Below are 23,460 nucleotides of genomic sequence, written 5' to 3'. Positions count from 1 at the left end.
TGCATTGTGTTCTATCCACCAACCTTACCCGAGCAAACAGAGTTATCTCTGAACCTCTGGGTACCACAGCATGGAAAGATTGCACTCAGAAGTCAACTGGGCTGCTGTGTATGAATTGGGAAAACAATCTTATCCAAAAGAAAGATAAGGCATAATGAAAGAGGGTAAGTGCTGGGGAAATAAGCTTAATGGAAGAAAAGGAAGTGAAAAAAACTTTTCCATGCTGAGGACAGAAAAGGCCTTTCAAAACCTTTTGTTAAGCACGACATATTAAACATATCCAAAATGTTGTCCAACAATAACATGAGCATGGATCACGTAAAATGGTGTTATCAAAGGGCCTTTCATCTAAAAATTAGGCAATTTATGACGTCAATTTTGCAGAGGAACTCTTAACAAGAAGGACTTTTTATGCCCTCAATGGATTTTAGATTTTTAACTCAAAAAGGAAATGGATTTTTCAATAAAATATTTCATCATCTCTGGCTGCCTGAATGAGCCTTAAAGAATACATCAAAATGTCACTTCCCTTCCCTCATATCAAAAGCCCGTAAAATAAAACATAAACTTTGTCTGCACAGTTTAAAGCTCTTTTTCTTGAATTTCCATTCTGTTTTGAAAGACAGATTTCACTCAGGAGATCCCAGCTGCCAGAAGGTGGTGAGGGCAGGCCCGTGTATGACACTGGATCAATGTGTACCAGTACAGGAATTCTGTACTCTGGCAAACTTCAGAACATCCCCACTGCCCTTCTGACAACAGATTACAGCCCACTGTTTAAACGTCTACAGGTGAGAAAAAGTTTCATTGACTTATGTCACCAGTTTTGTAATGGCATTAGTCAGACACAAATTGTTTGTGTTTGCATTATCTTTTCCATCTGTAGCATCTGTGCAGCCCTAAACCACTACATGAATCCTTCTTCCTCTACAGGAGCATTTTAAGGCTCTAGAAAATCCATTCTGGCTATTACTTGTTCCCCAAACTAAGTAGAGGAAGTAAAAACCAGAGAGAACTGAAGTAATCAGTTAAACTGCCCTATGGCTCTGCTAAAACAAAGAAACCACACTCATAAATCACGTCCTCTGAGGACCAATCTCTCTTGCTTCCTTGCCCCCAGTGTGCAAAAGGCATGGTAGCAAAAGGAGGAGGCTCACAGCTACATCTCAGCATACAAAGGGATATTAAAAGACATTTGTGAACGTAAAAACTTGACCATTTTCCATCTCCTGGAGCTTTGTACAACTTTTGAGGTGGTGCAAAGCCATTATTAATGATCTATCTGACGTAACAGGAGCGAGTGGCTGGGAAAAACAGCGCCTTCCATCACCCCTACCTCAAAGAATCCAGGCATGACTGGCAGTAGCTCTTCCCCCTTCAGAGCTCTCACAGGTGCAGTCTGTCTTTCTGCAAGCAAACATGAACCTCTGCTTCCTCTTTCATCTCTGTGAGTCCACCATGAAAAGTAGATCTCTTCTGGCACTTGACGAGTCTGCGCTTTTTAAAAATGTGTCCAGATTTGGAGCATCCTGTGCCTACTAAGGGGAAAGTTTTAACTGGGCTTAGCAGCTATTCCTTCTGGAGATCTGCCCCAAGGTAAATAATTGCAATATCTACACTATGAGATGCAGAGGAAATCCCACCTATGTCCTGACTGCAGACACCAGTTTGAAGTCTGGTTTCCAAAGAAAGGCTATTTTGGCCCGTCACCCAGCAGTGAGGCACCACAGGTTTCCATAGAACCTCCTCACTGCAGAGGATCACAACTGTGATCACAGCCTCACACCAAGGCACACAGTGACTTGTGGTTTTCACTGAACTACATCAATGACACTGGCCTGAGACTCACAGAGAAAACAAAACACGAGTTAACAGCTGAAAAAATAAGTCTTTCTAGTTGCCCACAATCTCATTCCCAATGGTGCCACTGCACAACTGAAAATACCAGTGACAGCGCTGGAGTTTCATCACCAGGTTCTCACAACACACAGCTCTGACATTGCCTTAACCTTGAAATCATGACAGGGTGAGGCAGTGGTTCTCTGGATCCCCTCCAACAACAGCTTGCCTAATTCCATTAAACCAAGCCGACAGACTCATAGGATAAACACTCATATACAACAGCCATTATTTACAACACACCATTGCAAATCCTCTCTGTCTTGAACAACACTCACAGTCCTGCCCCATGTTCAGTTTCAGTTTCCTTGAAAAGCCTGAAACTGTGTTAGAGCACCATAAATGGCACTAATCACAGGCTTTTTTACACCAGGGGTGTTTAACTCACCCATTGATAAGCAGCAAAACAAACCACTCTAAACAGTAATAAAATGACATCTCCAAGAATGGACTCGTAAGGATTATGAGCAAAAAAGTCTGATCCCAGCCTGAGGTCCACCAGCAAAGGTTGTGGAGCCAAATACATCCCTGTGAACAACAGGTCTGCAGATATTCTGACCCAGGACAGGAGCTCTGGTGCAAAGCACGCCCAAGCTGTAGCAGCAGAGGACTTGGTGATAAGCAGCACTGCTTTACAGACTGGATTTTGCACCACATTTGCTTCACTTTAAAAAATACTTCACTGAAAAAATTGTATTTTAAAGTGTTTTCCGCGGTGTGAATCTGAAGGCCAAGGATGCATTTTGAGGAACCAGAGAACACTAATAAGGCCCCCGTATATTGCCCTCTGTGTGGGTCGGTGCTGGCACGCTAACACAGCGACACAGGGGCATTCACTGCCCTCAAATTTCCATTTATCAGTACTTACCTACACTTACACCCGAGCATGAATGTATTTTTATGAGGGGAAAAAAAAGCAGCTAAATATACGGCTTATTAGAATACCTGATAATCGCAAAAAAAAAAAAAAAAAAAAAAAAAAAAAAAAAGAGAGAGAGAGAAAACGCAAAAATCCAAGTGCCTGTTGCTGACTTTGCCACACTCGGGGGGGGTTCACTGGTTCACTGCCCTGTGCCCACACTGAGGGCGGCCCTCGGTTCTGGCCAAAAGCCAGCACAGGGAGCCTCCTTGCCTGCCTGGGGCTCGTCCGGCGGGGGAACGCTGGGGAAGGTCCGGCACCAAGCCGGCACCAAGCCGGCACCAAGCCCTCAGGCGGCGCGGGCCGGGCGGTGTGGGCCGGGCGGTGAGGCGGTGAGGGCCGGGCGGTGAGGCTGTGAGGGCCGGGCGGTGTGGCAGCGGGGGCCGGGCGGTGTGGCCCGGGCGGTGAGGGCCGGGCGGTGAGGCGGTGAGGGCCGGGCGGTGAGGCTGTGAGGGCCGGGCGGTGTGGCAGCGGGGGCCGGGCGGTGTGGGCCGGGCGGTGTGGCGGTGAGGCGGTGAGGGCCGGGCGGTGTGGCGGCGGGGGCCGGGCGGTGTGGCGGTGAGGCGGTGAGGGCCGGGCGGTGTGGCGGCGGGGGCCGGGCGGTGGGGCGGTGGGGGCCGGGCGGTGGGGCGGTGAGGGCCGGGCGCTGAGGCGGTGAGGGCCGGGCGCTGAGGCGGTGTGGCGGTGTGGGCCGGGCGGTGTGGCAGCGGGGGCCGGGCGGTGAGGGCCGGGCGGTGAGGCGGTGTGGGCCGGGCGGTGTGGGCCGGGCGGTGTGGCAGCGGGGGCCGGGCGGTGAGGGCCGGGCGGTGTGGCGGTGTGGGCCGGGCGCTGAGGCGGTGAGGGCCGGGCGGTGAGGCGGTGTGGGCCGGGCGCTGAGGCGGTGTGGGCCGGGCGCTGAGGCGGCCCCGCCATGGCCGGAACACAAACCCCCAGCGCTCGGGGCGGGGCGGAGCGGCGCGCACCATTTTGGGGCCGGGGGAGGCCGAGAGGAGGCCGGCTCCCGCAGCCCGCGCCGCCCGCCGCGTCGCGCCGGGGGCGGGCAGGGCTGTCCCCGCGGCGGGCCCGCGGAGCCACAGCCGGGCCCCGCGGCTGCTGCCCGGCGGGGAGGGGGGAGAGGAGGAGCCGGGGCGGCCCGTGCCACAAAGCCCAGTGCGCAGGCAGCCGGTGACCGGGAAGCAGAAGCGCGCCGGGCGAGCCGCGGGGCGGGCGGACCCAGCGCAGCCCGCTGCCCCACGGCGGGGTGGGAGGCCCGTCCTGCCGCCCGCCCCGGCTCGGGGGTCGGGGCGGCTGCGGAGCGGAGCGGGAGGCGGCCGCGCTGGTGCCGCTAAGCCGCTTAGGGCCGGGGCTGGCATGAGCCTCCCCGGCGGGGCGGCTGCGGGCTGCGCGCTGCGGCGGGGAGGCTGAGGGCGCGGATCCGCCGCCGGAGCGGGAGGAGGCGGAGGGGGGGCCGCGCTCCCCCCGGGAAGATGGGGAACTGCCTCAAGTCCCCCACCTCGGATGACATCTCGCTGCTCCACGAGTCCCAGTCGGACAGAGCGAGCTACGGAGACGGGGCTGAGCCGGATCAGGAGCCGCCGCCGCCATATCAGGTAGGGGAGGGGGCGGCAGCGGGGCCCCGCCGCGGCTGCCGGGGGTCTCTGGCCCGGGGGTCTCTGGCCCGGGGGTCTCTGGCCCGGGGGTCTCTGGCCCGGGGCCGGCCCGCACCGCCGCCGCTCGGGCACTGGGCGGCCCGAAGCTCTCCCTTTCCGCCCGCACGTAGCGCGGGGGAAGCCGCTCTGTGTGGGCCGGTGCCGGCGGAGGGCAGGGGCCGCCCGGCCGGGGCCGCGTCCTTTGTTGCCGCCGGCGGTGACATCACCGTCTGGCGCGGGGACGCTCCGGGACGGGGCCCGCGGCCCTGCCCGCGCTGATCCGGGCCCGCCCGCACCGCTCCCGTATTTTTAGCACCATCTGATCCCCACTTAGCAACTCCCCAGCGCGGGGGATCCTGTTTCCCTCCGTCCTGTGGGGCACCGGCGGGGAGGTGTTTCCCACTGTGCGGTGGGACCCTTTATTTATTTATTTATTTATTTATTTATTTATTTATTTTTGCTGTCTCTGGGAGAATCTGTTAATATACATCTCGGTGGCGAATCAGGGGGACAGAAGGAAAAGGCCGGGTATTTGCTTTGATGGCTTTGCCGACAAGCGGAGGGTGGAAGGGGGATGGCGTTGGTGTCAAAGGCTGCGCTTGGCCGCCTCGGGAACCTGAACTTGCGCTTGCACTTGTCTGCCCCCGCATCTCCACCCCTACCCATAGAAATCTGTATTGGCCTTAAACAGGCGGTTTGCAGCGCTGAAAAATGGAAAGGAAAACCATCCAGCGGTAGAACTGCACATTCTAGTCAAGTTTTGCAAGTGTTTTCCTGTCTGGGATAACAGCGTACATTCCAGAGGAGTCTGGAGGAACGGCAGTGGAGACGCACGTTCTGGGGGGGTGACTTGAGAGCTGTGTGTCTTCTAGGATGGGACTCATTCCCTAATTGCAGCCCCTGATGTGTCATTAACAAAATTGCAGGAAGTGTTTAACCGGACAGGCGTGTAACCTACAAATGCTTTAGCAAGTTCAGGAATTCCACCCCGGTAGGAGCCCCGTAAGTGTTGAAGAGGAGCCCTTGCTGGTGCCCTGGAGCTGCTCTGATGTTTCTTGGCAGTGTGTGCCCTGATTGTTTTGTTTGGGTGCGAAAGCTGAATGTCACAATAAATTCCGTCATGTGAGGAGGGTTTTTTTTTTTTTTTTTTTTCTGAACTATGTCTGCTGAAGTGCAGTAAATAGAAAGTGCTTGGTGGCAGATAAAGTTTTTTAAAGGTTGTGTTGTTGTAAGTTAAGCCTGAGTGGTCCGTGAGGTTTAGAAATGCATTGTGTTTTTGTCAAATCAGCGTAAAAAGTTTGACACTGCAATTTATGGTATTTATAGCTGTGATTCTAGGAAGACTTTTGGAGCTTTTTTATTGTTGTTCTTCCCTTTGAAAACAACTTGTTGGCTCTTGTAAGAGTCACCAATCAGGTATATGCCTTATGCAGGCCTTCTAGTGTGGATGTTGGTGTAGATAACGACTCTTCCTCCGTCAGAGGTTTTTAAAATTTTTTCTTGATGAGGAACTTGTCTTTGAGTGTGGATGGTTGACTGAGACCACAGCAGACAGTCAAATAAATGAACCCACAGGTGTCTATAATTGTGTGAGTGTATTCATAGCAAACCTTCCCTCAGCTGAGGAGACCTGTGCAGCAGCAGCTGATGTGCCCACAGGCACTTGGCTGTGGCAAACATCACTGTCTGTCCTGAAAGCTCCTCCACTGATCCTGGCAGCTCCTAAAGCTTCACCTTGGGGTAGCCTTTAGTGTAGTCAAAATCAAAGCTACTCTTTCCACAGATTTTAAACCACAATGGTTTGTGACTTTAAAAGAAAAAAAAACAATCGGCCTTAGCTACAATATTATGCAGGATTTTGTGTACTTTGAGGTTGAGGGGATTTGTAATTTAAAATTTAATTAATGTTTACAAGATACTCAAAACTCTTAAGTATGAAAAATTGCTGATGCTCCAGCATTACTTTTGTGCTAGAAATATGTCACTCGTTTTGGCTGTCAAGTGGCAGCTCAGAGTCAGTGTTAGGAATGGGAAACTTGTGCCCTTGTTCCTGGGAATTACTTCTTTCAGTGTCTTAACCAGAGTTAGTGTATAAAGTGTAGATAGGCATTAGGAATGAAAGCAAGGAAAGGGATAAAACAAGTTTGAAAACATACTCATGGTAACTAGCCTCAAGAAACTGGAACGTGAACAGTTTTAAAGCCAACTGCTGAAATTTCAGCTGCAAGTGGACGCATTTTAAAAGAGAGTAAAATCTGATGTGTCTGTTGCTCTTTTGGGTTTACAACAACGTGTCAACTTCCTGAATAGCTCTTGTGAGGCTTACAGACTAAGGGAAGGAGGTTAGTTGGGGGAAGGCACACACTTGTAGAAGATGACTTCTGTGTTATTTTGACATTTAAAGTCCTTGTTTGTGTTCTGGCAGGGTCGTGCCATGGGCATTCATGGGGGACTCTTGTTGTGCCGTAATTTTTATTTACCTATTTTATTTACCTCCAAAATGTACCCTCAGTAAAAATCGCAATATAGCATGTCAAATTGCTTTGATCAGTGAGTGCTATTAAACTGGCTGTGTAAAATTCCTACTTCCAGAAGTGAGGTTGAGAATTGGATTGACGGTATGGAGACATCGAATAATGGGGAATAACTTCCATTGAGAGGCTCTGCAAATAGCTGTCTTGGTTCCTGTTACCAGCTGCTGCAGAAAAGCCTCAGAGAGGAAGCATCTTTTTAAACAGGTATCTGAATTAATGAGAAAGTGGCCCATTAAAGCATCAAATATTTTTCTCAAGTGCGTTGAGCCTTATCACTAACATGGGAAATAATCAAAACACACCCAAAAAAGAGTGTGTTTTCATGGCAGGGAGGAAAGAAGTGATCTTGAGACTGGACCAATGTTTTTGTAGACAGATGCTAATTTTGAATGCCTCCATTTTAGAACCCAGAAATTACAACTGCTTTTCTAAGTGTTAAGAACATGCAGCTCCATTTTTAACCAGAGAATCTGTGCTTAGGAAGGAGTTAGCTTTGGTTTTGGGTTTTTTTGGGTGCTTTTTTTTTTTCTCAAGTCCTCAAAATTGAGTATACTTTCAAGTTTGTTTTCCTTTTTGGTGCATGACTTCTTCACCATCTGTTGGCAATATGCCTTCTCATATTTTTCTGTACAAGTTCACTGGGTTTTTTTCAGTTTCTCTTACTTCTAGTAGTTCTTCTCAAAGACTCTATTTTGAAGAACAGATGTGTCTCTTTTCTTAATCATTGTCTCATATTTCTGTTCCTGAATAGTTCCTTAATAGCTGTAGGAAATAACTTGCCATTTTATTCAATTTTGGACTTTTTACCCAGTAAAGTACAAAATACTTTATTCCTTTTCTCCATAAGTTTCTAAAAAGTGTTACTGTGGACAAAATACCCTGCAGTCTTCTAAAAAAGACATATGACACTTGCTAAATGACTTAGCTAGAAGCATGAGAAATAAGCCCAAGATCTTTGTGTTGATACTAACCTCATAAAAGCTCATTTGACAAAATAAAATGTTTTACCTTGTTACCTGAAGAGCTCCAGAGCACCCTCTGGTACTTCGTACCACCTTGTGTTGTCATACAGGCCCAGATAAAATGTTTCAGTGGATCTAGTGGATTTTTTTTCTTTTTTTTTTTTTTTATTTGGAGGGATTAATTTAAAACCTCTTGGCCTGGATACTCATTTGATTTTGCTGTAGGCACAAAATGAGACAAGAGATCACAAACATGAGCTTAACCCAATGCTGTGCTCCCATAATCCTCCAAAAGCTGTTGGGGACAGCGGGTTTTGAAAGTGTAATTTAGGGTGTCTCATGGCTTCTCTGAAAACTGAGGTTGCTGCAATAGCCTCCTTGGGCCTCCTCTGAGCTGAGTGTCACCTGTACACGGTGTACACATCCTCATCCCTCTGGCTTGTGTGCTTCATTCCAGCTGTTCCCAGTTCAGGGAGGTGGCACATCTGTCCTGGCAGTGCCAGTGAGGAGCACAGGAGGTGCAGCCCTGGAGATGCTGAAGAAGTGCCCAGTTTGAACAATCAGAGAATCTCCTTAAGAGTCCAGTGCATTTCTGTGTGAACCTTGCCCTGTGGATGGGAGTGTTGGATGCTTTTTGCTCAAGAGAGAAACCAAGCCTTTGCTACGCTCTCCTCGTGACTTAAGTAATATGTTACATGGGTGTTCTGATGCTGCCTTTTCAAAGGCTTGGTAATTAATATAATTATAAATTGCTAGCCAAATTAATTCTGATCTAGGAATTGCACCAATTTATAGAAATAGCTGAGCAAAAATTCCCTTGGGCCTCAATGGAAATGATTTATTGTCTGTGACTGCATGTATTGTACAAGAAAGAAGACTGCAGTAGTGTGACAGGTTATAATCTGCCATGGAGTGGTTGTGCAAAGCTGGAACTTTTGGTCTGTGTTGGAACACCATGAAAGGGGAAAAGAAGCAGTGGGAAAATGTTACATACAGAAAACTGTCCGTGAAAAAAAGCAAACCAGCTAGTAGGGTTACTTTCATATAAGAGAAAGCCATATATTTTAAAGTTGCCTATGCATGTCTTGCCCTTTTATCTGCTTGTCCTCCACATCTTGGGGATGAAGTGTATGAATTACAGTTGCACTTGTGGGTGTGAACTGAATTATCACTCCAGTCCACAATTCCTTAGTCTGGTGGAAACTTCAAAGGGCTTCAAACCCTTTGTTTTTGTTGTTGGTTGGTGCCTTCTGGCAGCAGTGCCTGGGGTGAAAATCAGCTACAGTGAGGAGGAAAAGTGATAGAAGAGCTGAATTCGAGGGCTTGCTGCATGGAGGAGAAATGGTAGAGTAGCCAGTGATGTTTGGTGCTTCTCTTCAAGGATGAGATTGTTTGAGTGACCTTATGTAATTCATTCTCAGAAATGAAGAGGTGTTTTAGTAGTTTTCTGGAATAACATTTTATCTGTGAAAAACCAAGCATTAAGTGATAAAGCCACTCCTGATAAATAGTTATGACACAATTTGGACCTGCATTCAGAAAAGTGTTCCATGTTTTATGCTGCAGTTCTGGTAGATTATTTGTATGTGCAATGCAATAAACCTTTATTTTTAGTATCAGTATAGAGCTATACAGTTCATTTTCCATACAGTAATGAAATATATATGTTATGAATGCCATTATAGTAGCATTCAAGATTATTTGGTTAGCGAACAATATGCCATGACACTTATTCTTCCACAGCTGAAGAATTTAGCAAGTTGTCTAGAGAATTGTATTGCTGAGTTCTGTATTAATGAGTTCTGGGTGAAAAGTTTCTGGAGGGTGCCAAGTCTAAACTTCCTTTCTAGACAACCGTTAGAAAAAAGCTGCACCTGTGTTTCCTGTCTCAATGCATATTGGTGTCAGCATAGCCTGCCACGCTGGCTGATGGGCATGGTTTGCATTTTGTTGGTGAAAAAAGCTGGTGGGGCAGAGGGAGAAGAGAGAAAGGAAGACCTGAAAGTGAAGGATACCAGATGGTATCACAGAGTAAGGTAACCTCAGCCTTGAAAATACCCGTTCATAAACAGTTTAAATGAATATTTTAATTAATGTTGGTTGAATATTGTAATGTTTTAGCTGCTTAAAATAGATTTTAAAGTGCAGTTGGTTAAAAATATGTTAGGCATGGCTAGAGGTAGTGGGAAGAGTATGCTGATGTTTGAGTTCTCTGTGTTACCACCTTTCTTATAAAATTAGAGCTGGTTTCTGGATTCACTGTTGTTGAGTTGACAGTTGGTAAGGATCTGTTCCTAACCGCTCTGTCCAGAAGATTTTCCAAGGGGAACTCTGAAAGGAATAAAATACGTTTATAATCACATTTAACAGAGTATTGCTTTCTGCTTCACCTGGATTTCTGCAAGAAGTGTCTTGGGTTGGATCAAGACGCTCTGTGGAGCCTGTTCTTGTCTTCCATGTCCCTGCTCATCACTTCAACAAAGGGAGGAAGCTCAGCTTAATGAGCACTTCTGCAGACCTTGTTAATGGGTGTAGTCATACTGGTTGCAGAGTGTAAGGCGAAGGAACTAAAAATAACACCTCTTGCTTGTGGTAGACTTGTGTCTTCCAGTCTTTGTGCTTGTCCTTGTTTCTGCCTCCCCATATGCACAGAGAAGCATACTTGTATTTTGGAGAAGTAATAGTCTGTGGAATAGACTGAAGCAAATCAGCCATGACTTCTCTATGAGCTAATGAAACAGTTCCTCAGAGACCAAAGAATTACAAAATGAGCAGGATTTTAGAGACATCGTTGTTGAGTAAGAATAAAACCTTTTCAGGGGAAAAAGCTGAAGAGTCACTTTTCTCTTGACTCTGAAAGGCAAAGCAAGCTTCAGTCTTGATTTAGACCACAAGAAAAATTTGTCCTGACATTATGAAGGTCTCAGAAGCAAAAAGTTGTTTTGCTCCCTTGAAGGTGGGATGTGTTTTTGTAGAAGACACTGTCTTGGGGAACAGCCATAGCAGTGACCTGTCCCAGCAGAGGTAGAGTTGTGTAACTTCTTGATGGGTAAAATTACACCTCAACCAAAAAAACTCCCAGCCCCAAAACTAAACAAAAAAACCCCCTACTGTAGCAGCCCTAGGATAAGCTATCATCATCCTTATTTAATGTCTTCTGTTCTGTTTGTAACTTTAGCAAACCACTTAACTGGTCTGTGCTTTAGTGTCCGCACTGTAAAATGAGGAGTGAAGGAGTAATAAACTTTATCTTTACTGCAGGCATGCTTAGTAATTTAATTCAGGTTTGTAAAGTGTTCAATGGTAATTTGATTTTAATAAAATAATGTTCCTCTATTACAAAAGGAACCTCTGCAGAAATTTATGACAAACCTGATGCTGTAGAGAGGGAGCTTTATCAGAAGATCTGCTTAAGGCAGTAGATAAGTCTCCTAAAATCTGTTTTGGAATCTGATAGTTCAGCATTTATTTGGCAGCCTGCATTCCAGATGCTTGATTAGTAGGAATGAGGAGTCTGTGGAGATGGTAATAAGAAATCTTGCCTAATCAGGGTGATGAATCTTTGCTATGCTGGAAGATCCTGCATTCTTTTGGACAAGCCAACCCAAACATGCAATACCACCCTCCCTAAAATCTGGGACCACCATGCATTTAGGAAGCTCTTCTGTTTCCTGTATGTACCTCGGGTTCAGTGCTGTGATCAGCTGTTGCTGCCTCTACATCTGGAGTCAGTTTCTGACCGAAGGAAAATAAACCACTTTTATGTTTTGAAGAGATAATGATCTGTGGAATGGACTAGAGCACATCAACCGTGACTTTCCTATGAACTAATGAAACAATTTCCAAGAGACCGAACAGTTACAGGGAGTGATTATTTTATTTACCAGCCCTTCCATAGGAATCTGCCAACCACTCTGTTTCTCATCAGTGAAGAAGAAAGTCAGAATGCCGGTGGCATAAAAAGCTGCTGGGCCAGGCTCCGCACACGGTGACACGGACAAAGAGCAGATGCGTGCGGCCGCTGGAGGAGGAGATAAAAGAACCATCCTTTAACCACAGTTGCGTCAGCCAAATCACAACCAGCTGGGTTATTGCACTGGGCATTTCTGCTGATCCACCACAGCGCTCACACAGGCTCTGTGCACATTTGCACACACCCTCTGTCAGAGGCTCGGCTGAGTTTTGAGCCCTCTTGTCCTCCCTCTGTTTGTAGCCACTGGTTTAGTTGAGGGATGATGTAGACCTGAGGTGTCCGGGGGAGGACTGAAACTGTTGTAAGGATGAGAGAAACTGTGACTCAGGAAACTCAGTTCCTCCCTTAGCCCCACCATGCAGTGATGAATGTACAGGCTATTATCCTTGCACTAATGAAACCTGGTTCCCTTGGTTGTATTTTTGGACACTGGAGTGGCCTCTGTGTCCTCTCATCTGCTTTTTGCTCAGAGGGAGCAATTTGTATTTCTAGAGGCATGGTTCAGGCATGCAGTGCCCTGCACTCCAAGGCCAAAAGCTCGTGCAGGTCCAACTTCATCCTCAGTCAAAGACAAGTCTCAGCTGGCTGACAGGGCTGAGTTTCCCAGACCTTGGGATTGCAACTACCCACATGCCAGTAGAGTTTGGGCTGCTAAGAGAGGTCCTAGAAGCATCAGGGAAACACTTGGTTTATGACTAATAAAATTTAATGAAGCTGCTTGACTATGCAGTTGTAAGCAAAAAGTGAGTTAGTCTGTGCTGATTTGGGCAAAAGCAAAGAATTGACTATCCTGAAACCATGATTAAAACCATTACATCTACCACATGCTGCTGGTTTCTAACCTGTGTCGTGGCAAAACTGCTTTAGGAGAAAAAAATCAGACTAGAATATATCCCACAACTATATCAGAACATAACTACTGTCCAAGTATAACTAGCTCTGTGGAGACTGTGAGGTGCCCCTGTAGTCCTCACCACTTTCACTCTGTGTGGCTCTCCAGATGATTTGTGTACAAGCTCTAGCCAGAAGGAAATGGAGCAATATTTCTCTGTATTTATTCCCAGAAGATGTATCCTGGTAGTGAGGATACAAATCTCTTACGACTCAGTGTGTGAACATTGCAGAATTGGATGAGGTTGGGTGCTCCTGCCCTTTCAGTTTTAGAGCTGTGGGAGGCTTATTTAAGAGATCAAAGTGCATCAGATTCCATTATTTCAGTATCTATGGGACAGTATAATGCATGAATACACTGGGATGATGCCTGTGTCTGACTTTTATTCATCACTGTAATTAAAGCCAGATACAGAGCTTGTTCTTTGCACTGAACATTAATCACAGTGTTTTATTAATACAGTTGTCGAAATCTTTAATCCAGACATCATATAATTTTGCAATATAGATTTAGAGTAGTATTTATTTTGCCTGAATACATTAATTTTATTTAAAGTTCAGGAAGAGAAGAGATTGCTCTCAGGTTTTGAACAAATGAGTGCAAGCACTGCTTGACTGCAGGCGTACCAAACTGCTAAACTGGTTTGGTCTGTACTGTTGCTTAACAAAAAGCAGTGAACTGCTGTATTCAGTGGAAAATACATAAAAGGATCAGCAAACTAATGCTTTAAATTTAGATTTAGTTAAGACACTGAAATTAATATTTTAACATCTGTAGACTTTATTTTATGCTCTGTAGTAGTACTTGCTTAATTGCCGTTGCCAGTTTCTGATGTTTTGGGATTTCCCTTGGTTGTTTTCTGTTTAAATATTATTATTATTTGTATTGCAGTTACATCCATATATCTTCAGTTTAGCTTATGAAATATGACTAAGACATTGCTTTAGTGTCTGCTTCACAGAGTTCTTTAATGTTGCATCTATATATTTGGAGACCTTGAGGCAGTTGTGGATTGTCCCGTGGAGAATGGTGTCCTTGAAAGTTTATTACTATTCTTGGAAGGGAACAGGATTGGTTTTAAAATTCTGGCAAAAAAAAATACTTACTTTAAATTAACTGTTAATTCTTTTCTTGGTTAGTGCTTTTTCACCTCTCAGTTCCTGGCTCTCTGGGTCTCTGTGGGCTATTCTGATTGTGCTCACAGGAGCCAATGAAGTCCCCTCCATAGTCACTGAAATGAAATTCAGGCCCAACTTCTACTTGGTGATTTTTAGGGATCTGCTGACTGGAAGCTGGTGAGGAGCACTGCAGAGGTGGTGTTGCCCTAAGGTCTGTCCTGAGCTGAGAAAACTTTTCCTGCCCTGGTCTCCCACCTCTTCAGCTAATGGCACCTTCACGTTGCTGCAGGGGCTGAGCTGGCCACTTACCCCTGGGCTGAGTTAGATGGTGGCCCTTGGCCCAAACCTGAGTGAGGTGCTTGGTTATTCTCCCACCTGCAAGTGAGAGATACCAATTTAATTTAATACCAATTTAATCCATCGGACTGGATTCCTATGATGGCTCTCCTGGAGCTGTGCTGGGTTTTGTGTCGTCATTCTGGCCATCAGTAGGAATCACAGATGAGGTGCAAGAAGGGATTTTACATTATATCTGAATATAGACAAACTCCCTGAAATTTCTGAGACCTGAAGTTGTATTTACTTTACTGTGTGGCTAAACTACTAAAAGTAAGTTTAACAAAGAATGCCCATTCCTTCTGTAAATATAGTGGTTTCTCCGTTTAAAATGGAGTCAGGTAGTCAAAGAGACAGTGTTTAGTGTCGGGTTTTGTTTTTAAAAGTCTTTTAGGAAACAAAAAAATACTATCCACACAAAATTTCATGCTCCAAGTAATCTTTTATTTCCTCTAGAAACTGTATTCTTGTTCAATGAGTAACCTGGTTTTTCCTGCCTCCCAGAAGAAGCAAGATGACCTAGATCTAGAGGTTCCTGGGGAAAAGTTCACTTCACCCTATATATAGTGTCTCCTCAAGTGTCTTTATGTAGCCGTCATTTACTCTGAGCTGATGAACTGAAAGAGAAAAGAGCTGAAGTTTTAGGCTGTGGTAGAAAGGAGGGTGTTTTATCACTCCTTTTTTGGGGGGATCTATCTTATGCACGTGTCACTAACTGGATTCCAGCCAGGTGAGGGCCAGACTCCCCAGCTTCCAGCTGTAACACTGAATTTCATGTCTCTGTGTCTCCTCAATGTGCTGCAGCTGAAAAAGGACCAAGTAGCTCTGTTTAAGGAGTGAATTGGATCCTGCCTTGGTGCCAGCAGGAGTTTCTGCACAGGGCTCAGAACGTGATATCCTGGGGTCAGTGTGTTCTTTGCTCCGGTCAGATCACGCAGATGGAGACTCCTCCGAGCAGCACTGCTGGCACAGTGGTGTTTTTATTGGAAAGCAAAACCTGGGAAAATGGTAGTAACAGCTACATAGCAGATGCTACCAAACAGGCTGTTGGTGCTGAGGGATCAGGCAAGTGTTTCCACCTCAGGGTGACGAGTCAAACGGTGAAGGTACTGTAGAGTGAGGGAAATCTGCCCATCCTTGTGTCAGCATAAGGCTTTTTTTTAGATACAGGAGAGTTTATCTGAGTGCATCAGCAACTTGAGCAGTTTGGACTTCTGCAGCCTTCCTGGGGAGAGGAGGATACTTTCCAAGTCCCTACAGAAAGTGCCACTGCCTAAGGACACCAGATGCTCCTCTCCTGGGGCTTTCCCCACACCAGGGCTTGTGCCAGTGGAACCCAGTGGTGCTCCTGTGGTGGGCTGTGTACACCTCTGGCACGTGGAGAAAGCAGCGTCTGTGTTCATTTAACTCGATGGCAGGATCCTGCTCCAGAAGTTACAAGTGATGGCTTCAGCAGGCCCAGGTCAGGAATGAGCACAGCCAAGGCCCCAGGAGCAGCTCAGAGGCTGTCTCTGTGCTCAGCAGACCACTGGCTGAAACCAGGCAAAAATGTGCTCAGTGCTGTGTGTGTCAGTGTTTCTGGGACTAGGAGGTCTGATCTAACCATCCACTGCTGCCAAAAAGGGATTGTTTGGCTTTCCCCTCCTGTTTTCCACATGGAGCCATGTTCTCTGCAGTCACTCCATGGCGGGTCAGCTCATACCATTCAAGTGTCTGAAATGGGTTTTCTTATTCTTCCTCTGCTCAGGTTAGTGAAATGAACTGACTTCCTGGTGAAGATTTGATTTATTAGCGCTCTTTGCCAGCTGTAAATTGCATTTTACTTAGTGGCATCGGTGGATGATCTTGAGGTGTCAGGTATTAGATGTGTGCTATTACTACCGAGTATTAAAGGAGTTTTGGCTTTTCCATATTGAAATTATGTCTATACTTGGACTTAACTGTGTACCAGAGCATGCACAGGATGAATATCTGATACTGTTTTGAGCAGTGAGTGCATTTGGGAATGGTCTGTGCATTAAATGCATTCTAAATTTGCCATTTTTCACTTCAGCTGGGTGGTGATTTCAGTTGAAGGGATTTTACTACTTCAGGACAAATGTCTGATGTGGACAAAGCCTTAATTCTTAGTTCTTAAATGTGATTTTTCTGGTTTAAAAAAACACCAAAAAAAAAAAAAAAAAAAAAAAAAAATAAAAATGGAAAAAAAAAAAAGAAAAAAAAAAAAGAAGAAGAATCTAAGTTTGTCTACTACAACCCTCTTTAAAGATTTTTGAGTGCTTTTCTTCGCTACTTTTCCTGTTAAAGAAGCTTCATTAGTGTTACCTAACAGTTAATGAGTAGACTTGGTAAGTGTAGGAGAAGACACTGACAGCCTGTTCATATTGTGCAGCAGACTGTGGTGCCCCTTGGGACACAAGTGACCACAGTACCATCATTGATCTGTGTCGTGGGTGCTGCTCTGCCTCTTTCCTCACACAAGCCTTCCAGTTATGACTCTGTGGATGGTTTCCAAAGTCTGAATGTTGCTTGGCAAGCTTTGTCAGTGCTGTTAGGAGTTTGATTACCTTTGTGCATATGTATGTGAGGACTGCCAGTGTCTGTGGCTTTTAATAACACAACCTCTCTGTTGTCTAAAATGCTTAGAATTAAGAAATTATGTAAGTGTGCAAGAGTAGGAGCTAGGCTGGCTGCCTGAATTTGCCTGAATATCCTGTTTTATATGTTGTATCTCTTTATTCTAGTTTGGCATCACTCAGAGGAGGCCACTGGTATCCTGTTGAAGCCAATCTTACTTAAGGCAAATAAAGGGACAAAACTCTGTTTCAGAAAATAAATTTGAGAAGCAAATCTCGCTGCTTCTTCATGCATCCACTCATGCAGCATTACCAATTTTTCTCCTTGCTGGAATAATACTGTCCTCTTATGTAGCTCAATCCCCCTTGCTCAGAACCTTTCTGTTCAGCTTTCTAAATTCAGAGCCAGGAACACTGAACATGAGCAGTAAATACCATCTTTACAGGTTTTTTTTCATCTCATTAACTCTGTTGGGTCAGGCTTAGTTTTTGGCTTGGAGACCTACCAAAAACCCCTCAAAGCCACAGGAGATAAGGCTGCTGGGGCAGAGAGAACACCCTTCCTTGTCAGTCATTCCACATTGCCAGGGCTGTGGGGCACTGCAAAGCTGTAGAAATCATTTTCTGAATGAGACCACTAAGGTTCCTTGGATTATTTCACAGAATATACTGGCCGGGTTTCAATTTGAATACATTTACTCATTTCAGCTGGACAGAATATAACTCTTTAAATTAGAGCAGTAGCTAGTGCCCTTTCTGCCTTAAAAATTACTTAAGTAATACAGCAAACTAAAGTAAGACAAATACTATTTTAAATCCTAATTGCAGAGTGGTTAGCAGCAATCTGTAGATTGACACAGACTGCAATAATGCCATGTACAATTGCTCACTGATGACCTTATATTTTGCTTGCCATAGGCCAGACCCTCACTAGTGGTGCAGCTGCCTGGTGCTACTCAAGCAACACAAGTGGAACTTCCAGCTAGCATATGTTCAGCAGAAAAAAAACCCCAACTTTATAAAGGTCTTTTGTTCTGCCCTGCCTTCATTCCTGCTTCTGCCTGTAGATTGTGGTGCTGGTGAAAGGGTTTGGCCAAGAACATTTTGTGCTCCAGGTATATTCCACCAGTGGGCTATCAAAACCTTCCCTGAGATCAAACCAGAATTCCTGATGGAAAATTATTTTGCCCAAAAATTTAGTTTCTCACAATTAAATCTTTTGTTTTAGTATCTTAAACTTCCAAGTGGGCATGACAGCGTTTGCTGACTTGGCTTCAACAAAATGAGGCTTGGATTTAATGAGCGTTATCTTTTGTATTTTATTTAAATTAGCTTTTAGTTAAACATGACAAGCATTATTGCTAGTTTTTACACTGCATCAGAGATTATATTAATTTGGATAACAACTATTTTCAGTAGAGTCTTGAAAATTGCATATTAACAATTGTGTGAATTGGACTGTTTTCTGGTGTCTGGACAAGGGACAAGGGTATATGTGGATAATATTGCATATTCTCATTGAAGTTATTTTCTGCAGACCATGGATGATTTTGAAAGACATTGGTCAAGCTTTTCCCTGTTACCCCTACAGGGAGTCTCTTTGATCAGCTAAGAACTAAGGCTTAAGGAGCTTATTTCACAATTCTAGATTATTTATGGCAAACTTGCACATGTTATTCTTCTACCAGATAGGTCTTCAGTTGTTTCTCTGATGTTTACACTTCTGATTTATTTAGAGATCCTATATCCCTTTCAGCCTTTGTTTTTCTGGGCTAACGCTTCTATTTTTATTTTGTTTATTAGCAGATATGATATTCAAACAACTTGGTTTTCCTGAAAAACAAAATGTCTCTGCTACAGTCAGTGAAACCAAACAAAAACAAGGGTGAAAAAAAGGAAATATTAAAATAAGACATGTGTTAAGGGATGGAGGGAGCATTGACTGACCGCTCAGCATCTTGCAGTGAATTTGTCGTGGGGACTCATAGTAGAAGTTAGAGGAAATACTTAACTCCAGATGTGCAGAATGTGCAGCTGCAAGGGGTAAGCACCTTTTCATGTGCTGCTGGATGTTATCCTCTCTCACTGGGGTAAACCATTCCCTGACGTGAATGAAGATCTCACCAGAAATGCAGCACTACATGGAATGATACAAAAAAATAGAACCAGGCCTGTGAGTTACTTCAAGGCTAATTTCAGTATAAAGCTTCAGAGAGCAAAGAAATTTTCTTTAACCTGATTTCTAGTCTGAAATGGCTCTGCAGGGTCCTTGCTTATGGTGTTCAGCAGACTTCATTTTGATGAGCACTGGGCTCCTTTTTGCTGAAGTTCACAGAGAAGGCCATGCCAAATCCTTTTCTGCCTCCAAGGAAGAGCACAGAGCTCCCACCTCCCAGAAGGATCTGTTTATTTCTGTTTCTACTGTGTGGTTCAAAACAAGTGAAGGAGCAAAGAATGGTTTGCTGCAGTAATTTCTACCTGTGTCTTTACTGCACTGGAGATTCATCATTAAGAAAGGTGGTATCCCATTTAAGGACAGGAATTCAGGTTCATCTTGTTACCTTGGCTCTTTGGTTCAGCTAATCTGTGGTGTTCTAGGGAAGCACATTCCCTGTCTTCACTTAAGTGCAGCCGGCTGTAAGGAGACAGAGTGAGTTTAGTCCTGGGGATTTGCAGGAGTGGCACTAAATGCCCTCTTTGCTGCACCCACTGCCTCTTGGAGAGCTCTTCATTTAGGGATCAAAGGGTGGGCTAGAAAGTCTAGAAAAATAACTAAAATGTTCCATAGTCATTGAGTCATTGACATTTCTGCTTATGAAGTTCTGGTCTGAGCAACAGGCTGCTTTTTCTCTTGGAGCTTATCTAGGTAGTACAGTTACCTCTGTAGTTACACCCTAGTGACTCCCAAGGTAACGAGACTAGATGTCTAGACTAAGTGTCATAAATTAAACGTAAAGAACTCAAAGGTTCTCTTGATAGCTGTTTTGCTGGGGCTGTGTGTATTTTTTTTTTTCTTACTTCCAGAAAGGTCAGTGTTACTCCATTCTGGTGTTTTGTTGTGACTGCAGTTTGTCTGAGTATAAACTGACAAAACTTATTTTAGTGAGCGTGTAGGTCGGAGCAGGACATGGTTATTCCACCCTAAACGTTAGTGCAGGAGAATACAGTGAGTATGAGTGTTTCTTTATATTTTCATAAAGCCTGAGAGTTTTGGTAGCATAATGTTAAGGACATTGGGCTCTCATTTCTAGCTCAAGGGGACAACAAAAGTAGCATGGACCTCACCCAGAGTGGTGGAGTTACACTTCAGTGAAGTACCTGAGCTGTATCCATGTATGTGTGTAAATGTTCCTGGTAAATTAAAACTTTTAAATTTACACAGACAAATTTTGTATTTCCATGACACTTTCTCGACCCCAGCTGTAGAACTGCCTCTTGTGTATCACTGCATTTAGTGTTTGGGGTTTCTGGTGTTCCACACGTGAAAGATGGGTTGTTACGGATGCATGAGCTGAGGCTGGAAATCTCCAGGCTTTGCAGCTGCCCTCATGGGGGTGTGTCAGGGTGAAATGGGGCTTTGTCTTCCGACCAGTCAGTCCATAGTCGGAAAAACGACCTCTCTGTTTTCACGTCCCTCTTCTCAAACAGTTTTCTGTTCTTCTGAGATTTTTGCGGCAGCCTGAGCCATAATTCAGGCAAGTACTTAAGTAGGTGCTCAAGTGCCATGTCCCTGGCAGTATCTGAAATCCTTACTAAGTGTGCTCCTGGGGCTGTAGTGGGGCGTTGGTAGATTTTACTGATCCGTGCAGACAGTAGGATGAAGCCATTGTGGAAGTTTAAAGTTTTCCTTCAGAAAGGCAGTTGCGTGTGAACAAAGCCCTGTCTTCCACGACAGTGGGTGTAAACGGGAATGATCTGACAAAATAGAGGTTTTTCTTCATCTGAACAAGATGAAATGGGAGCTGCAGAGGCTGGGTTGGGCTCTGTTCTCCCCTTCTTCCTCCTCACTCTTGGAAAACCTTGGACCTGCTTCAGTTCCCCCTTCAAATCACCTACCCCAAAATCAGCTGTGCTGAAACGGACATGGGTATTTTTGGGTGAAACCAGCACAAGCAAGATCCAAACATGAGTGTAAAAAGCCCCACTACACCACAGATTGAAAAGGCTGCTTAGCCAGCTGTTTGCATGGACAGTTAGTGGTGGAGGTTGTACCTTATTTATCTGGGAGGCTGAATGTTTGCAGTTTGTCCTGCTCGCACCAGCAACTATCTGCTTCATACAGAGCAGTGAAATGAATTCATCTTGTCTGGTGACACATTAAAGAGATGACCAGGTGCCCATTGAACTGTCTGTATGCATATAAAACTTTAAAATAGTAGAAAAAAACGTGTTCTGGAAATATTTCAGTTGTATAACCAACTCCTGAGAGAGCTATTTATGATTTCTCTACCTGTTCTTGGCACAGGCTTTTTTTCTGTTAGAAGAGGTTTGACAGTTGCATGAGATCACACTTGGATTTGTGCCCTGTGAGCTGAAAATGCAGAGTCATTGCTTGCGAGGACAAGACTTAGCTGGAAAAAATAGAAACATTGCCCTTGTGTTCGCTGCTAATACTGCATCAAGAAGTGGAGCTCCCATCAAGCTTTAGTGTGCCATGATATTCATGCAGTCATTACTTGCTTGTAAATAGAGAACTGCTTTAAAAAAACCCCAACAAACCAGGAGATTTAGAAATATTCATTTAATGCCTGGGACGTTCGTGGAAGATTAATAAATGACTGGATGAGATGAGCTGATAGGCTGACTCGATACCTCTGGCTATTTACAGCTGCTGCTTATTAACTCAGAGGTGGAATAATTAATGTTGTTATCAAATGACACTAAACAAATCGTCAGATCACATTTTTTATGTATGCTCATTCTTCCTGAAGTGGGAGATGGCAGTGGGCACCTGGGGGAAGTGTAGTGTGCACACTGTGGAGTGTAGTGCACACTCTTGTGCACAGCCCAGCAGTTCAGGGCGCTGCTGGCACCGATTCAAACCCCAGTTCCAGCCTCAAGATGTGGCTGAAATCCCAGAGAACCGCCGTCAGTTTCCCAGAGAGAAGCTGTTGGTCGGGTGGATGGTGGGGACACCAGCAGTGACACCGGGACAGTGGTGCACAGACTCAGACTGTGTTTGAGGTGCCCCAGTGCAGGGCAGGTGTATGGAAGGCTTCATCTGCCTGTGGCTTTCCAGCAAGCTGATGCAAAAACATGCTTTTTAAAAAAAAAAAAAGCTGTAAAAAAAAATGCTGTTGCAAAATGCAGCATTGATGTATCCTTTAACTGGCCTCAAGAAGCCTCCTGGCTGCTTGTGCACAGTCCCCTCCTGTGCTGAGGCTTCTCAAACACCTTGATCCCAGGGGTATCCGCTGCTCATTAGAAATTCAGATGCCAATAAGAAAACGAAAAGGCGTGTGGAGCTGAGTGTACCATCAAACTGCCAAGGTGTGGCAGCTTTCTGCTTGAGCAAGCATTCGTGATTGAGGATGGCTTTGTTAAAAAGGCAATTAAAATATTTCAGATTGAGTACAAAGTTACGGTGCAGTGAAGTATAGCACAGATTGCTGGGTTTTGGAACAAACCCCGCTGTCAGGGGCTGCCTCACTGACACAGTCTCACAGCAGGTGCCCCACACCAGCAGTGTCTCTGCTGCAGGTTTTCCTGCTCTGTGGGTATACAGACCCAGCTCATCACCAGCCCTATCTGCTTTTCGAAGCTCTCCTGCAATAGCATGTGGACTGCTGCCCCTTTTCTCCCCCGGGTCATTTATCCTTAGTAGAGCAAGCTGTTTCTCTCCTTTCCTTGTGCTGTGGCACAGATTTGGTCCTGCATGAGTCTGTTTGCTGTGAAGCCTGATGGAAAATTCTTGTGTCAGGTGTGGCAGAGGTTTGCAGCGTGTGAGACTCTTCAGAGTGGCTGTTTGCTGCCAGTCCTGCCAGAGAAACATTGACGAGGTTTCTGCGTGGCTTCCCTTGCTGGGGGAGCCCATTGCTGGCCCACCTCCCCGGCTCTGGCACAGCCCGGCCCCATCGGCTGCACTGTACCCGGCACAACTGCAGGAGCCTTATCCTGCATCGCCTCTGCTGTGGATTTTGGGGAGGTAACACACTGTATCTCTAGAAAAAGAATAACTGTGTCCTTTTTCAGGCCTCTCTTTGGTGCTTGCTTACATCCGGGGGGCTACAAAAAAGCAGTTTGTGTCACCTGGGATAATGCATGAGGGGCTGTGTCTGTTTGTTCTTGTTACTTGTGTTACCTCTTAGCTGAAGCTGAATTGACACCTCACAGAGACCTCACATAAGGGTGGTGTTCTCAGCCTAGCTGGGGCCGTTGTGTCTGTCTAAATCCTGGTTAGGAACCTGGTGTTGGAGTCCTCAGTAGGATGCTTTTGGATGTCTGTGGAAAGGAGCTTTAGGCCAGGCTGTTACACTCCATTCTGCAGTCCTCTTTGCCCAAGGAGGGCGCTTGTCAAATGTTGAACAGTAATGCTCAGTCTAGAGATGAGACAATTGGTCACTTGGTTTCTCCAATCCTCTGATACCCTACTCTTTTTCTAAATGCTTTCCTAGTTCTGCATA

At 45.4% G+C, this 23,460-nt stretch overlaps 1 protein-coding gene across 1 annotated transcript in view; it reads left to right on the top strand.

Moving 5' to 3' along the window:
• Positions 1-3,948: 3,948 nt before the first annotated feature.
• RNF11 (ring finger protein 11) overlaps positions 3,949-23,460 on the top strand; it is a 30,008-nt gene continuing 10,496 nt past the window's right edge. The window contains exon 1 of the mRNA XM_066325494.1: positions 3,949-4,407. Coding sequence (XP_066181591.1) covers positions 4,285-4,407 — 123 coding nt within the window. The 5' untranslated portion in view covers positions 3,949-4,284. The remainder of the gene's footprint in view (positions 4,408-23,460) is intronic.

This window comes from Sylvia atricapilla, chromosome 9 (assembly GCF_009819655.1).
Source record: "Sylvia atricapilla isolate bSylAtr1 chromosome 9, bSylAtr1.pri, whole genome shotgun sequence".
Lineage (NCBI taxonomy): Eukaryota > Metazoa > Chordata > Aves > Passeriformes > Sylviidae > Sylvia > Sylvia atricapilla.
This window is presented reverse-complemented; position numbering and strand designations above follow the sequence as displayed.